At 40.7% G+C, this 16,583-nt stretch overlaps 1 protein-coding gene and 1 non-coding gene across 2 annotated transcripts in view; both read right to left on the reverse strand.

Moving 5' to 3' along the window:
• LOC115194305 (kin of IRRE-like protein 1) overlaps positions 1–1,499 on the reverse strand; it is a 31,391-nt gene extending 29,892 nt beyond the window's left edge. The window contains exon 1 of the mRNA XM_029753924.1: positions 1,095–1,499. Coding sequence (XP_029609784.1) covers positions 1,095–1,140 — 46 coding nt within the window. The 5' untranslated portion in view covers positions 1,141–1,499. The remainder of the gene's footprint in view (positions 1–1,094) is intronic.
• Positions 1,500–2,575: 1,076 nt separating this feature from the next.
• Positions 2,576–2,649, reverse strand: trnar-ucu (transfer RNA arginine (anticodon UCU)). Its single transcript has one exon. It is a non-coding gene; the product is annotated as a tRNA-Arg (tRNA).
• Positions 2,650–16,583: the final 13,934 nt, after the last annotated feature.

Below are 16,583 nucleotides of genomic sequence, written 5' to 3' on the forward strand. Positions count from 1 at the left end.
TGTGTAATGACTATTCATAAGGAATACTGTTTATAGCAGCCACAACATAGGTCATTTGTGAGTTGTTATACAGGATTAGGCAGCGAAAAAGTCATACAACACTAACACTGAGTATGTAGTTAATAACTAGTAGCCTAATATTGTGTATGGATGTTGAGAGAAGGACAAAGGAGTAGCTCTGGCCTATAGCGATCTAAAAAGAGACACGCGGATGACATCATCCTATAGACCTTTCAAACACACCCCCTACCTACAATATGATAAAGTGGTCGGATGGTCAGTACCTGCGCGCGCCTGCACATCCACAGCACACACACTCTCTTACTGTCACACGCACAAGGTAGACAATGAAAAGGGAGGGTTGCCTTGTGCCGTGCGCGTGAGCACGAGGAAGATGTAATCTAACAGGTAGCCTGAGAAATCACTTTACCCTTGAGCAATTGTCTCCTAGCAACTACGTTATAACAATAGCTATTATCGCCTACCTGTCATTACTCAGATATGATATCTAGACGACATTAGGGGTATTATAGTTGAAGCTATGTTGGCCATACCTCGTCTCCAGTGTCCGTGGTATGTATGTGTGCGTGCGTGTTATTAGGCTATACATATCAGGGCACCAATAAAATATGGCAAGCAACGTTTGAATGATTGAAGCAAGCCGTTCCCACATTCCAATATCGAGCACATTTGGTCAATCACTTTAGACGTGCACTGTCATTCAAATCACGTCCTTTCTGTCTAACATCCTATTTGAATAAAAGGCTATAGGCTACCGAATGCACAGGACTAAGGTCATATTGTGGATACTAGGTTCTTGCACCAATCAGGGCCATGATCATGTTAGACACACGCACCCTATGAAATAGCCTACCACACACTGCGGCGCATGTAATGACAAACTCATCGCCATACACTCTGAACAATTGAGCATCTACCTCTCTCTCTCTCTCTCACACACACACGCACACACATCTGAAGCGAAACTAGAATAACTTTTGCCCTCATCAAGTTTGAAAGCCTCGGTATTGTTCGACAACATGAAACAGTGTGTCATTGATTAGGGAAGGTAACAGGGAAAACCCTAATCTTACCACGGTGAAAACTCAACGCCAAACTCAGGAGCAAAAGCCTCTGCATGGTTCAGAAGACCAGTAAGTCCGTTAGCTCAATTCTCCGTGAGGACAGCATTAAAAATCCTAGTTGGATTCCATTCACCAGTATAGGGTAATTGTAATCCTTCCAATTAATGTATGTGACGATTTTCGTCGTTCTCCACCTCCCCTTTCTGCTCTTTTTTTTTGCGGTTTACAACATTTCTCAGTTTTTCCTCCTTTCCGTTGTCCGCTCTTTCGTGCTCGGGCGATGGTCCGTTTACTCATTAGCGACGCATTCCTCTCTCTCTCTCTCTCTCTCTCTCTCACGTCAGCGCCACAGCACCCCCCCTCCTCTTTTTAGTCTGAATCTCGCGTTAGATGTTACCGCTATTAGATGCGCATTTCTTTGTCACCAGAAAACAACTAAAATGTTTTGTCGGATTTTTGAATCATCATTATCTCTGTATTTGTATTTGTAAGAGAGATGGAGCAATAGGTTATAGATCCAATGACGTGTCATGATTATGGACTTGGCTAGTTGAATCATACTGTAAAGCAAATCATTCTGCAATCATTATGCGTGATACAACCAAGTTCTGCCCAAAAGTGACTGCATATGTTGCTTCCTTTCCCTCAATTTAGTGATGAAGGCTATACAGATGTGGAGTTCACCGTTCACCGCTGAGTCTGTATAGTGGTCTATCAGGCTATTGCACTCCTGTTCCCACCCCTCGCTTTGCTTTAAAGTATAGACCAGTGTTGGAGCGCCCTCAGGCGCACTGACTCCTGAACTACTCCCCAAACAACTGGAACAACTATTAAAATACCTTCACACGGATGCACCTCATAAAAACAACAAATTCAGCTACAATAATTTGTTCACTGAAACATTTACCGCTATAATTAGGATTCCAGGCATTGTCATCTTTACAGTGTTACCTTGTTTGGTCCGTTATTGCAAGTATAGCTTATTCAGTAGACTGGCATTGATATATTTTTCCTAAATAAGTGGTTCATTTTCTACGATTACTCAGAGATGATCTACTTCAGGAAAAAAAATATATAGGCTAGGGATGGATTGTTTGTGCGGTTAAATAAATCTGTCAATAGTAGCATGGGATTTAAAATATATATATATATTATAATATAGGCCTAGCAAGAATTTCCTTTGATATTGTAATGCTAAATAAGTGGTCGGACATACGTAAAGAACAAATAAAACGAAGCATAAAAATATGAAAATAAGTGTTTATTTGATATTAATTAAACGCCAGATGATACATTTTTATCATTATTAGTATATATGATATTTTTTTTAAGTTATGGTGTATAGAGATGTCGTGAAGTGCAGCCATATATTTAGAATACTTCTTAGAAGGATGCATTGAATGAAATGGTGGCTGCAGTTTATTATGGGACAGTATTCATTTTCTGTAATAAAAATCTCGCAGGTCTGCCGTGAAGCATCAAGAGTTGCACATCTCTGCCGGGACTCGAACCCGGAGCCTCTGGATTAGAAGTCCAGCGCGCTATTCCATTGCGCCACAGAGACTGCGGCAATAAACGTGATCCTGGTCAGGTTTAGATTTTCACATCCCTCTATGTCGACGCTTTCTGTATCCTTCTAGCATCAGCACCACCCTCCGTCGACATTTGAGCTCTATGAGAGAGACCGTTAGAGGGCGCTGAAAACTCTCTCTTCAATGGACTTCACACGCTCGAGCCGCTCTCTGGAGCCAAAATGGCGATGGTGTTCATTAGTGACATGCAGAAAATGCATTCTATTTAGGCTTTAATAAAATGCGCAGTGCAATAAGGAGATTGAAAAGCAATAGCCAATATACTGTGTGGAATATTAGATACAGTTTGCCTCATAATATTTTCCTCAGAATAGCCTACTAACTGAGGGATTTTTTTTTATTGTGGTGAATCTGCACAGAATAAAACACCCTCAATCAACTAAACTGCCTCTTTTTTACAAGGTTCCATAACCTACTGGATATATTATGATGATTGGCAACTTTTTGTCTGCTATGACTGTTCTCTCAGACAGCAGATAGTGATGTATATAAATTAAGCAATGAGGCCCGATGATGTGTGGTATATGGTCAATAAACCATGGCTAAGGGCTGGTCTTATGCATGATGCAACACAGTGCCTAGATTCAGCCCTAAGCTCTGGTATATGTCTTTTGTAAAAGAGCAGCCATATTGTTGTCAGTCCGCTAGGGACCTGTTTTTAACGTATTAAGTGTGTATGTTTATTCTGTGGTACCATTTAATTAGCTAGTAAATAAATAATTAAACCAACTTGTGTAGTACTGAATCATAAGTAAGGCTCTGGTTTTTGCAGATGCAAGGAGGTTACGACTGTTCAGAAGGATGATATGATACGAGGTTATGATTAATACATTTACTGTTTATAGATATGATAGGTAAAGACCTTTAGTTTAATTCGGGAGATGGTAACTCTTTAAAGAACCGCTCTCCTGGTGCCCCAGATCCTAATGAGTTAATTTTTACATGATTCATTTTATCGAGTAACAATTAAATATAGTTAGTTGATTAGATAAATAACAGCCTTCAGATTAATGTTAAAGTCAAGTCATGACAATATCAAGGATAGCATCAAAAATGAATACATAAATACCATTTGAAGCTTGATGAGTTGATCATTTGAATCACCTGTGTAGTGCTAAGGCAAAAACAAAAATGCACTCCTTTGAGTCCCCAAGAACAGGACTGTGAACCACTGCTCTTCATTGGGACCTCTTCAACTGCAGACAGGCTTCCACAGCTCTCTGTATCTGTGGACAAAAAACATCACAAGAAACAGACTTCCAAATACTCAAATTAGACAGCACTGAATATTATGTTACTCTTATCGCTGTCTTCACTTCTAGGGACTGGAACTACATGAAAGTACCTGCCCTATACAGAATAGCCTACTCTCTCTCTTTGACAGTTGGGGCTGCTAAAGGTATCCTTTCACCCTCCTCCATGGCTGTTAGCTAGCTACCTACAAATGCATTTTTTTTTTACAATCATAAATACATCACGATAGCTGGCTAATATAAAGTTAGGTAGCTGGTGATATTTCATTAACTTAGCTAGCTGGCTATACATTATGTAAAGTTAGCTAGATAGCTAGCTAGCTACTTTACCAGCTAATTAAGACTTCAGTATTATCTCTTTGTTATTCTTAAATGTTGATTATTGTTCCTTGTCTCTGATTGTCCCCTAGGCCTACATGAATAATCTAAAGAAAATGAAGTGACATGATCCATCTTAAATTGTTAAAAGAAAGTTCCACTCTATATTTTATTTTCAGTAGTCCACTGTTGATACAGTCCCAAAATGTTTTGAGAGTTATTTTCATTTAATCCCTGTTGGCATGTGGACTAATATGTTGTTGAGATGTGTTCTTACACTGGTACAGTCATGCCCTATGAGAGATGTATGACTGCGCATGTACGAAAATAAATAAAGTGCATTTTCCCCCGTTCTGGTTAAAACACCAATGATGAACATGTGTGTTTATTTCTCCGTTAAGTAAACCGGTATTCCTGTCCTGAAGATGTCAGCACCAACAGGTTATGGGCCCAGGAGGGAACATGGAAGCCGATGGAATAGATTATATTTCGACGGAGATGAAAAAAACTACGAGTTATGGGAGACAAAGTTTTTGGGGCACTTGCGTTTGCTTGGGCTAAAGGCCGCCATATCAAGCGTGGATGAAGATGAAGAAAACAGAGAGAAAAATGAAGAAGCCTACGCCGAATTGATACAGGTTTTGGATGATAAAAGTCTTTCCCTGATAATGAGAGAAGCAGCAGATGATGGGAGAAAAGCGTTGAAGATATTGAGGGAACATTATGCAGGTAAAGGGAAGCCACGTGTGATTAGCCTCTACACTGAACTAACTTCTCTTCAGAAAGCCGCTGACGAAAGTGTTACGGACTATATCATTTGTGCTGAGACGGCTATTACAGCACTGAGAAATGCTGAAGAGACTTTAAGTGACGGGCTGTTGATTGCAATGATTCTGTAAGGTTTGCCCGAATCATTTAAGCCGTTTGCCATCCACATAACGCAGAGTGACGAGCCGACAACTTTTGGCAAGTTCAAAACCAAGTTGAGGAGCTATGAAAGCACCGAGAAGGTAAGCGCCATTTCCACTGACGACAACATGATGAAGGCAAGTAACATTAAAGTTAGCTGGCCAAGAGGGAGAGATAAACGACCGAGATAACCTGCTTCAACTGTGGCCAGAAAGGGCACAAGGCCCGGGAATGTACCGTTACTGGAGAGCGCAAAGAACGGAGACAGTAGTGTAGTTTTTGCAAGAGCTCCACTCATACTGACGCAAATTGCAGACAAAAAAAAAGAGACAATGTGAAACAAGCAACAGATGCTGAATGCCACACATTTGCATTCAGAATAAGTGACTGTCAGGTTAGTGGACTGAAACAGAAAGGGCTGATGGTTGATACGGGAGCAACGTCACATATAGTCACGGACATCGGGAAGTTTAAGGAGTTTGACGAGACTTTCAAACCGGAAAAACATTCCGTGGAGCTGGCTGACGGAACAAGAACGAATGGTGTCGCGGAGAGGTGCAGCGGAAGTTTACCTGAGAGACAACACGGGTCGTCGGGTAAAAACAACGCTGACGAAGGCGCTGTACGTGCCGTCGTTTCCACAGGACATTTTCTCTGTTAAAGCAGCGACAGCCAATGGAGCTTCAGTCAACTTTGGACAGGGGTGTAACAAGCTCATCCACAAGAACGGTACCACTTTTGACATCGAGGAGTACGATAGACTTTACTATCTTAACACTGTAAGTGATGAAAATGATGATGGATGTTATGGGTGCTATGATATTCACACATGGCACAAAATTCTTGGCCACTGTAATTTTGAGGATGTGTCAAAGTTAGAAAATGTGACAGAGGGAATGAAAATCACAGGTAAGATTGACAAATCTACCCTCAACTGTGAAATCTGCACTCAGGGAAAATTTGTTCAGAGCAGAAACAGAGAGCCTGATGAAAAGGCAAAAGCGTCTCTTGAGCTTGTGCACACTGATTTGGCTGGCCCTATTGAACCAGAGGCGAAAGATGGGTTCAGATATACTCTAGCATTTACGGATGATTATTCAGGGGCAGTTTTTGTGTATTTCCTAAAAGCAAAGAGTGATACTGTAAAAGCTACTGAGAAGTTTATTGCTGATGTGGCCCCTTATGGGAAAATAAAGTGTGTCAGGTCAGATAATGGCACAGAGTTCACAGCCAAAGAGTTCCAGTCACTGCTCAGTAAGAACGCCATAAGACATGAAACTTCAGCCCCTTACTCACCCCATCAAAATGGGACCGCTGAGAGAAATTGGAGAACACTGTTCGAAATGGCAAGATGCATGCTACTTGAAAGCAACCTACCAAAGAACTTGTGGACATATGCTGTAATGACTGCTGCAGTAATTCGCAATAGGTGTTACAATAAGCGTGTAGGACAGACTCCACACTACATGTTTACTGGGAGAAAGCCTGATCTTCCAAAGATGAAAGAATTTGGATCTGTTTGCTATGCATATAGACAGAACAAGAAAAAGTTAGACTCAAGATGTGAAAAGGGTATTTTTGTCGGGTATGATAAAAATAGTCCAGCATACCTAGTCTACTACCCAGACACTGGGAAAGTTCTTAAAAACAGATTAGTCAAGTGTGTTACAAAAGGTGTAGTCGAACACCAAACTCAGACAGATTTGGAAATCAGTGATGATCTTCATGGAGAGAGATTTGAAAACCCCATGCCGAAAGCCAAGATGGCAGATCAAAACTCAGAAGAGACATAAGATGTGCAAATTGAGACTTCAGATGGTCAGAGTCCACGTTATCCAGACAGTGCGAGGAATAAACCCCAGTACTTAAAAGACTATGAGTGTAAAGTGAAATGTGATGACCAGATACCACCTAGTGTTGACTACTGCTACAGAGTAATGTGCAATGCACCACAAACCTTCAAAGAAGCAATGATTTCACCAAAATCAGAGATTTGGGCTACTGCTATGAAGGAGGAGATGGATTCCCTTAGGGAAAATGATACATTCACATTAACCACACTGCCAGAGGGTAAAAATGCAGTGGGGGGCAGGTGGGTCTATGCGGTCAAAAACAATTCAGATGAGACTGAGACATACAAGGCAAGATATGTTGCAAAGGGGTATAGTCAAGTGGCAGGAATAGACTATAAGGAGACTTTTTCTCCAACTGCAAATATGACATCAGTACGCGGTTTGATGCAGCTCAGTATGACTTCGAGTTACATCAGATGGATGTCAAAACAGCATATCTACATGCTCCTATTGACTGTGAAGTGTACATGGAGCAACCAGAGGGTTTTGAAGTCAGGTCAGATACAGGTGAGCAACTAGTCTGCAAACTGAACAAGTCACTGTACGGCCTGAAACAGTCAGGAAGGAACTGGAACAAAATGTTGCATGATCACCTTAGTGAAAATGGTTTTACACAGAACCCAGTATGTCGTCAGAGATGTAAACATGTCGACATCAGATATCATTTCATTCGATCTGCACTCAGTGATGATAAAATAAGTATTGAATATTGTCCAATGGCAGACATGGCTGCAGATGTTTTGACTAAACCTGTAACGAAGTTCAAAAATGAAAAATTCTTGGGTTACATGTTTGGAATATAAACTGACATTTGTGAGATGAATAACTGTAAGCTAAATGTGTTGATAAAGTTAGGTTGAATACGACTTGTACAGTATAAGAGCAAGTGGGGGTGTTGGCATGTGGACTAATATGTTGTTGAGTTGTGTTCTTACACTGGTACAGTCATGCCCTATGAGAGATGTATGACTGCGCATGTGCGAAAATAAATAAAGTGCATTTTCCCCCGTTCTGGTTAAAACACCAATGATGAACATGTGTGTTTATTCCTCCGTTAAGTAAACCGGTATTCCTGTCCTGAAGATGTCAGCACCAACAATCCCATTTCAGTTTCTCTGACTGCTTGTCAGACTGCTTGTAATTTGTGATGATAGGAATAAAATAGCCTATACAAAGGAATTTATACTATCCATGTAGCTACTTCAAATTTAGGCACAGATCCAAATCCAGAGTCTAATAATACATGTAAATTCTTCAGAATCCCATTCCAGTCAGTATCCCGTGACAGGGAAGTAACCTTTAGGAAGAAACCAGGAAATACATGTCAGGGAATTCCCTTCTGATAGGCTACCCTTATGACTATGTTTAGCATGAATATACCTCCATATTACCTGGATAGGCAGTAGGCTACAGCTCAACATTTTTAAGGCCAACCCCTTGTTGTATATATAGGTTTAGATATTCAGAAAAATGGGTTGGGCACTTGTCTTTTATTCAGCCTGTGTACCGTGTCATATGTCAAAGATGTTTCGCAATGACAAAGAGTACAAGGAGTGGAGTGTTAGCTAAACAGACTGGTACCCAGGCTGCCTCACATGGACTCATATTTGATCTTTGACCTGCATGTCCTAAACGCGAGGACCGGGAACGACCTTCTCGTACTCTTCTGGTTCCTCTGTTTTAATTAGGACAGACTCAACAATGCCAAGGCTCTGTTGTCGTTCACAAGGCAGTGTCCAACACTCTACTGTAGTAACTCAAATGCAGAGTAGGGATTAATATTTTCCAGAAAATCTACCAAGTTTCAATACTGGGAATAATTCATATTTATCCCGAGAAATACTACAAAAATCAGAAATGTCCATTTAAAGCATTTAAACCAAGGTCCCTACGCCAGGGTTCTCACCCCAAAAGATTGTTGCTGCCCCATATTGCCGGCTTGGCTGCGGTACTAGTGAAACTGATATTTAGTAATGATAGAGTAACTTTGATCGTCAATGACATTGTTGTGAATTGCGAACCAGTTTGTTAATAAATTCTGAGCGTTATCATGTTCCTCAATTAATTCAGCACATTTCAGCAGTAGGCTTGGATATCTCGACACAGAAGCGCGCTCAGGACGCACAGAGCGCACCCCGAGTAGGCTATATCGTTGTCGAAACATACAAACTTTTGTAACGGCAGTCAAACAAAAGTCAAATGAACAAAGTTGCTAAGCTTGATAGATAACCTCCAACGAATGACAGAATGTTGATTACATTTTTTCACACTGGACGCTTTAACTGGACATGGTTCTATAGGAGTTCCACCAGCTGAAAAAGCTAAGTAGTAACATGATGGCGATGCCATCAAATTGCAGTCACTGTACTCATAATATGCAGGAGAACTATTATGGAGGCAGTTCCCTGCCAAAAGGTTGTATTGTTAGGATCGTAAGACAATCCATACGTAAATTGTTAGGATCGTAAGAAAAGCCATGCGTGAAACATTAAACGTAAACGTTCAAATCGATCACTAAACGTGCAATCCCTTTGTTACGACTATGAATTAACATTTACACGTTCGGTTTTTACTTTACGTCTCCCTTTATTCGGTTACAGACATTTTTTTATGCGTACAAACTTTTGTTAGTAATGTGGCATCTGCAAAGGACATGAACTGAATTTAGCTTGTCGAACTTAGCTCGTCAATGAAGCAACTCTAGCCCAGACGTTAGTTTCTTTGCAGCTACCGGTTTCATTTCCAAAATAAAAGTATTGAGCTTGTTTTAGAACTGCATTCAATAACGACGTTATACCAGTAGATTATGTCGTATAGGCTTGGGCCTGAGAATGATAAAGACACAGAAGAGCCTTGTCTAGAATAACCGCCTGAGCTGCAAAGTAGGAAGTAAATATTATTTAGGCTAGGCCTATTCCTCTATCTAAATATGTCATGCTGTTGTGTGTTATTTAATGGCCATATAATTGCATAATCTATTTTTATAGATGCGTGGGGCTATTGTGGTGTTCATGTAACCTAATGAATCACACTTTCTCCAGTTTTTGGGAGTTTGGACTGTAGGCCTAATATTAGTCATTTTGACTGCTGCATTAGTGAATTCCACTATAGACTTGTTATAGCAATTTGCGTTGCACAACGTCATCACGCAGAGGCTATATCCATATCAATAAATGTGACAAAACAAAATATTGATTAAGTCTTGCCTATAACCTGTCCTGAGCGAAATAGTCAAGGGGTCCCAATGGTCAAGACTACCTATAGCCTATTCTTATTGCCAGATCTGTTTTCCTTATCAGCCACTGCACATGCTTCTTCAACTATTTTGTTTAAAATGTATTTAGAGGCTATATTTAGAGACCTGTGAGCTAGGGTCTCTTTTTATGGCTAGCCCTATAATAAACACAGTTATAAAACACAAATAGAGTTCTAAAATTATTCCGCAAGACACCAGTACCCAAAATGATAGCCTAAATTCCTAAATTGCAATGCCTATAAGTTGAAGGCTTATTTTTTTATTTGGATAGGCCTAAATTAAACATTGAATTATTAAAGTGATAGGCAAAAGAACTTTGGAGAATTTAAATACATTTCAATAAACAAATGCATAAGACTGTTCTATTCTCTTGATTTATTTCCTATTGCAACTCAGACTGAACTGAATGAAGGATGAATTAAATGTTCAAATATGTTGGAATGACGAGTTGCATGCATCATGCATGCTCTGCACTTTATTTGGCTAGTAGGCAAATAGGCCTACATTGGGGTATAATGACTATGACTGCATGCCTCCAGAAGGGCATCTTCTGAGGCTGAGGGGTGCTCTTCTGAAGGTGCATGGTACTATGGTGTTGCATGGACATCCCAAGCTCTTCAACTGGGCAGCAGTGTCACGATGGAGGGAATGGCCTATACGGAGACTACATACAGTGGGGCAAAAAAGTATTTAGTCAGCCACCAATTGTGCAAGTTCTCCCACTTAAAAAGATGAGAGAGGCCTGTAATTTTCATCATAGGTACACGTCAGCTATGACAGACAAAATTAGGAAAAAAAATCCAGAAAATCACATTGTAGGATTTTTAATGAATTTATTTGCAAATTATGGTGGAAAATAAGTATTTGGTCACCTACAAACAAACAAGATTTCTGGCTCTCACAGACCTGTAACTTCTTCTTTAAGAGGCTCCTCTGTCCTCCACTCGTTACCTGTATTAATAGCAACTGTTTGAACTTGTTATCAGTATAAAAGACACCTGTCCACAACCTCAAACAGTCGCACTCCAAACTCCACTATGGCCAAGACCAAAGAGCTGTCAAAGGACACCAGAAACAAAATTGTAGACCTGCACCAGGCTGGGAAAACTGAATCTGCAATAGGTAAGCAGCTTGGTTTGAAGAAATCAACTGTGGGAGCAATTAGGAAATGGAAGACATACAAGACCACTGATAATCTCCCTCGATCTGGGGCTCCACGCAAGATCTCACCCCGTGGGGTCAAAATGATCACAAGAACGGTGAGCAAAAATCCCAGAACCACACGGGGGGACCTAGTGAATGACCTGCAGAGAGCTGGGACCAAAGTAGCAAAGCCTACCATCAGTAACACACTACGCCGCCAGGGACTCAAATCCTGCAGTGCCAGACGTGTCCCCCTGCTTAAGCCAGTACATGTCCAGGCCCGTCTGAAGTTTGCTAGAGAGCATTTGGATGATCCAGAAGAGGATTGGGAGAATGTCATATGGTCAGATGAAACCAAAATATAACTTTTTGGTAAAAACTCAACTCGTCGTGTTTGGAGGACAAAGAATGCTGAGTTGCATCCAAAGAACACCATACCTACTGTGAAGCATGGGGGTGGAAACATCCGTGTAAAGGAAAGAATGAATGGGGCCATGTATCGTGAGATTTTGAGTGAAAACCTCCTTCCATCAGCAAGGGCATTGAAGATGAAACGTGGCTGGGTCTTTCAGCATGACAATGATCCCAAACACACCGCCCGGGCAACGAAGGAGTGGCTTCGTAAGAAGCATTTCAAGGTCCTGGAGTGGCATAGCCAGTCTCCAGATCTCAACCCCATAGAAAATCTTTGGAGGGAGTTGAAAGTCCGTGTTGCCCAGCGACAGCCCCAAAACATCACTGCTCTAGAGGAGATCTGCATGGAGGAATGGGCCAAAATACCAGCAACAGTGTGTGAAAATCTTGTGAAGACTTAAAGAAAATGTTTGACCTGTGTCATTGCCAACAAAGGGTATATAACAAAGTATTGAGATAAACTTTTGTTATTGACCAAATACTTATTTTCCACCATAATTTGCAAATAAATTCATAAAAAATCCTACAATGTGATTTTCTGGATTTTTATTTTTTCATTTTGTCTGTCATAGTTGAAGTGTACCTATGATGAAAATTACAGGCCTCTCTCATCTTTTTAAGTGGGAGAACTTGCACAATTGGTGGCTGACAAAATAATTTTTTGCCCCACTGTAAGACCACTGCAACATAGTAAATGTGAAGTGTGGGAAAAGCTAATGCTAGATTTAGCCTATGTTTAACCTCTCCCTTGTTCATTTCAAAGTCCATATGTTCATGACCCTTTTCATATAAATCATGTCAAATGATTTAAAATTCATATGAACCCCTCGTACAGAATATGCTTTGGCAAGGTTTTGAGTGATATAAAAAATATTTTGAGTGGCAAAGACTCCAGTGGATTCAATTAATAGATCCACCCAGTGGCGATCCATCATTCAGGGCAAATTATTGTTTAGAGCCACACATTTTTTGCCAATTTTTTGGGGGGGCCTGCCTGTTTTGCATGTTATTTTGGCAATAATTCGTATGACATATCAGGTTGCAAACAACATTAAAAAAAATATATATATATCATTGAGTTAATAAAGCTGCATACAAACATGGTCTCTTTTTTGTTTTCTTGAGTAAGGCAGCTCCAAAATGCAGGTGTTTCAGCCTAGCTCAGTGCTTTCTGTGGTGGTGGACCAGGCAAGCCAGCACAAAATACGGAGCGTTGTGCCGTGATTGGCTAAGTGTTCTGTCACTCATGGGGAGACTACGTCACGGCCAAGTCTAAGGGTAGACTTTTCCCTAAGGGTAAATTCTAGCCCCTTGTGTGCTGTTACATTAGAAGTTCCCATCCAAGAAGGCTCAAGGTCATTGGCCACAGATAAAATTACGTCAAATCATGTTATATGTACAGTAGCTTTGATTGGACTGATCATGTCAACATCGTACTTTCAAAATCTTTGCTAGCAGTCATCATTATGAATCAAATCGACAATCTACTGGCAAATCCTTTTTAATCTTTGTCATATGAAGATAAATGATGAAGAGAAATTATAGATAATGCTTATCAGGGCTCATCGGCCATTGGACATAAAACAACTCGGCACTGCGAAAACTTGACTTCAGTGAGTTCAAGACAACTGAGAAGTCGGGAATAAACCAGCTCCGACTGGGAAAATACGTTTTGAACGGTCATCCAACTCGGAATTGTAAATCCGGACCTCTTTCTAGAGCTATGACCTGAAGACCTTGTTTTTTTTCAGAGTTCCCAGTCGTTTTGAAAGCACCATAAATCCAGAGAATGCCAGACTTTTATGACAAAATTTGCCCACGAAGGACCGCCGTGTAACCTTCCTGTTCAAGTGGGCACAGCACAACAAGGTGAGTCCAAAAATGTATTGTATGCTGCTACATAAATTATGTAATATGCCAGGTAGATATGTATACTGTAACTAAGAAAGTAATTCTAAGTGTATGTTGTGTAGTAAGATGATAGTAGCCCATGTGTGTCAAGGTGTGTGCGTACTGGTAGCGAAGTCAGGTGCAGGAGAGCAGAGATTTGTGGACAGGGCCACTTTATTGAGGCAAAAGTGCAAAACGCGCAAAACAGTCACAATAATTATGTTTAACAATAAACATCTTCGTGAAAATAACACGGAAAAAACAAGCCAGTCTGGCGTGTCAACAAATACACACGTAACACAAACAATCTTACACAAAGACATGACGGGGATCAGAGGAATAAATACATATAGATTGATTGGGGAATGAAAACCAGGTGTGCAGGGAACAAGACAAAACAAATGGATACATGAAAAATGGAGCGGCGATGGCTAGAAAGCCGGTGATGTCGACCACCGAACCCCGCCCGAACAAGGAGAGGAGCCGACTTCGGCGGAAGTCGTGACAATGTGCCTCACCCTAATAATTTGTTCTATTTACGACTCTTAATTTTGCCTTCTGTTCTGATTGGTGGTGTACATGTAGCCTATAACCTGTTTTAGAGAAATGTAATCATTGAATATTGTAAGAGCTTTCATTGTCTGCTTATATGTCCCCTTTATTTATCCTATGGTTCTGACTTGGTGTACAGGGAGAACACTGTAAGAACGACACATGTAATGAATTCTGTCGCTGTACATTTCAAAAGTGCTAAACAAATAGTTATATTGACTACATCCGTCCTAGCTCGCTCATTAATGTCTACATCGAAATTTCAGATTGCCTCTTATCCGCTTGTCGTCCCCTTATGCCATAGTTTGTTCATCTCAATTGTCATTAGAAACCACATTTGTTTAAGTGTAACCGATGTGAAATGGCTAGTTAGTTAGCGGTTGTGCGCGCTAATAGCGTTTCAATCAGTGACGTCACTCGCTCTGAGACCTGAAGTGGTTGTTCCCCTTGCATTGCAAGGGCCGCGGCTTTTGTGGCGCGATGGGTAACGATGCTTCGACAGTTGTTGATGTGTGCAAGGGTCCCTGGTTCGAGCCCAGGTTGGGGCGAAGAGAGGGACGGAACCTACACTGTTACATAAGCAAGTCAGCCATTTCAGGTATGTTTTTTTTAAAGGCAGTAAATGAGGCTGAATTAACTGTTTCGCTGCCAGTCAAGGCTCCGCTGATAGCCAGGTGTAGCAGTGGTAAGATGTTGGGACTGCTGTTGGGACTCTGCTGTTGGGACAGCTTTATGTAGGCCCTAACAGTTTGTGGGCACCGTTTGTCACCGTTATAGTGCAATTCATGTATTGTTTAGTGTTGTGTTGTGTAGTGGCTTTGCTGGCATGCGTCCCACGTGTTTTCTTTTTTGCCCCACATTTTCATGCTAAAATCGCCACTCGATTCACCAAATATCTATTATTATTATATGTTTCATTATTCCTGGTATATAATACTGATTATGATTGCAGACAGAGCCCAGAGAATGGGATGATGCAATACTGAATTAGTCATATTTTGATAAGGTGCATGCATGGGGATGTCAACGTCACTTAGAGATATGCCCATGCTGTAGAGATACACCTAGCAGACTGAAACTTCACTGTTGTAGGCATAATATAGCTAGTGCTATCTAGACTTGCGCTGGCAAACAAATCCATGACATTAGCTACCTAAATGTGAAGTAAACAACTGAGGAGTAATTGACAATGGACACTTTTAACTTGAAAACATGCAGGATACCTCTTTCCAGTTTCCCTGACTTCCGTTTTTTTTTATACTGTGTTACGCTTGTTTGGGTAGCACTTCTCACAGGCCGTTTGTTGTACGTTTTTTTTGTTTGTTGGTGAGATGAAACTGCCAACACTCTGTAAGGTATCATTTTAAGTCAGAATTGCAACACAATATTTGTTCAAGGCTAAAATGTTAGTCCGTAATTGTTTACATTTACGTTCATGTTTCACACATGACTTTTCTTACGAGCCTAACGATACATATGTTCAACCTTTTGGCAGCTATCTGGCTCCATAAACTATCGCCTTATGGAGAGGATAGACTAGTTGCAAGTCCAGCTTCAGATGCAATCGTTAGGCAAGGGAAATTTAAGCATAGGAAAGGATGACAAAGCGTCTGTGCAACCAGTATGTACAGATAGTAATATAAATCCTCCCGTACAGTCCACGCCAGTGTTGCCAACTAATTTTCAGGGTAAATTGCTAGAGGCAGGTTGATTTGTTGCTAAAAGTTGCTAAATGACGTTGTGATGTCATTGTGTGATAATGTAAAACTGCGTCATTACGTAGAATACACAATAACGTTACTCAAATTGACTGGCCAGCTCGGCAAAAAATATGATTAGACATTTGTTCAGGTACAGACTCCCACTCTTTTCTGTACTTCTGGCTGTACAATTTTGATTGAGACATGTTGATTGACGTTGTAAGTTTGTTCAAGATCAAACATTAATGGCCAACTATAGTCATTGGGTTTGGCTCGTCGAACCCGTACTACTGCTGCTGCAGTCAGCCAACAACGATTTGCAATTTTCTGAAATTGCTGCTGGCCTGGTGCTGCTGCCTGTGCACGAGCTGAGCGCCTGCTGCTGACGTCACTCACAATGCACTTTTGCAACCAGGCACGTGTGTTGTGACTGAGTGTGACAGAAAATTGTTTTTGTGTCATTTAGAGGGAAAATGTGTGCATTATAGCGTTTGAGTCACTTTTCAAAAGTTGCTAAAAGTTCCAAATACATTTTTAAAAGTAGCTAAATTTGTTGCTAGGTGCTGTTTGAAAAACAAGTTGCCAGGGTAGTCTGAAAAGTTGCTAAATTTAGCAACA

This window comes from Salmo trutta, chromosome 5 (genome assembly GCF_901001165.1).
Source record: "Salmo trutta chromosome 5, fSalTru1.1, whole genome shotgun sequence".
Taxonomy (NCBI): domain Eukaryota; kingdom Metazoa; phylum Chordata; class Actinopteri; order Salmoniformes; family Salmonidae; genus Salmo; species Salmo trutta.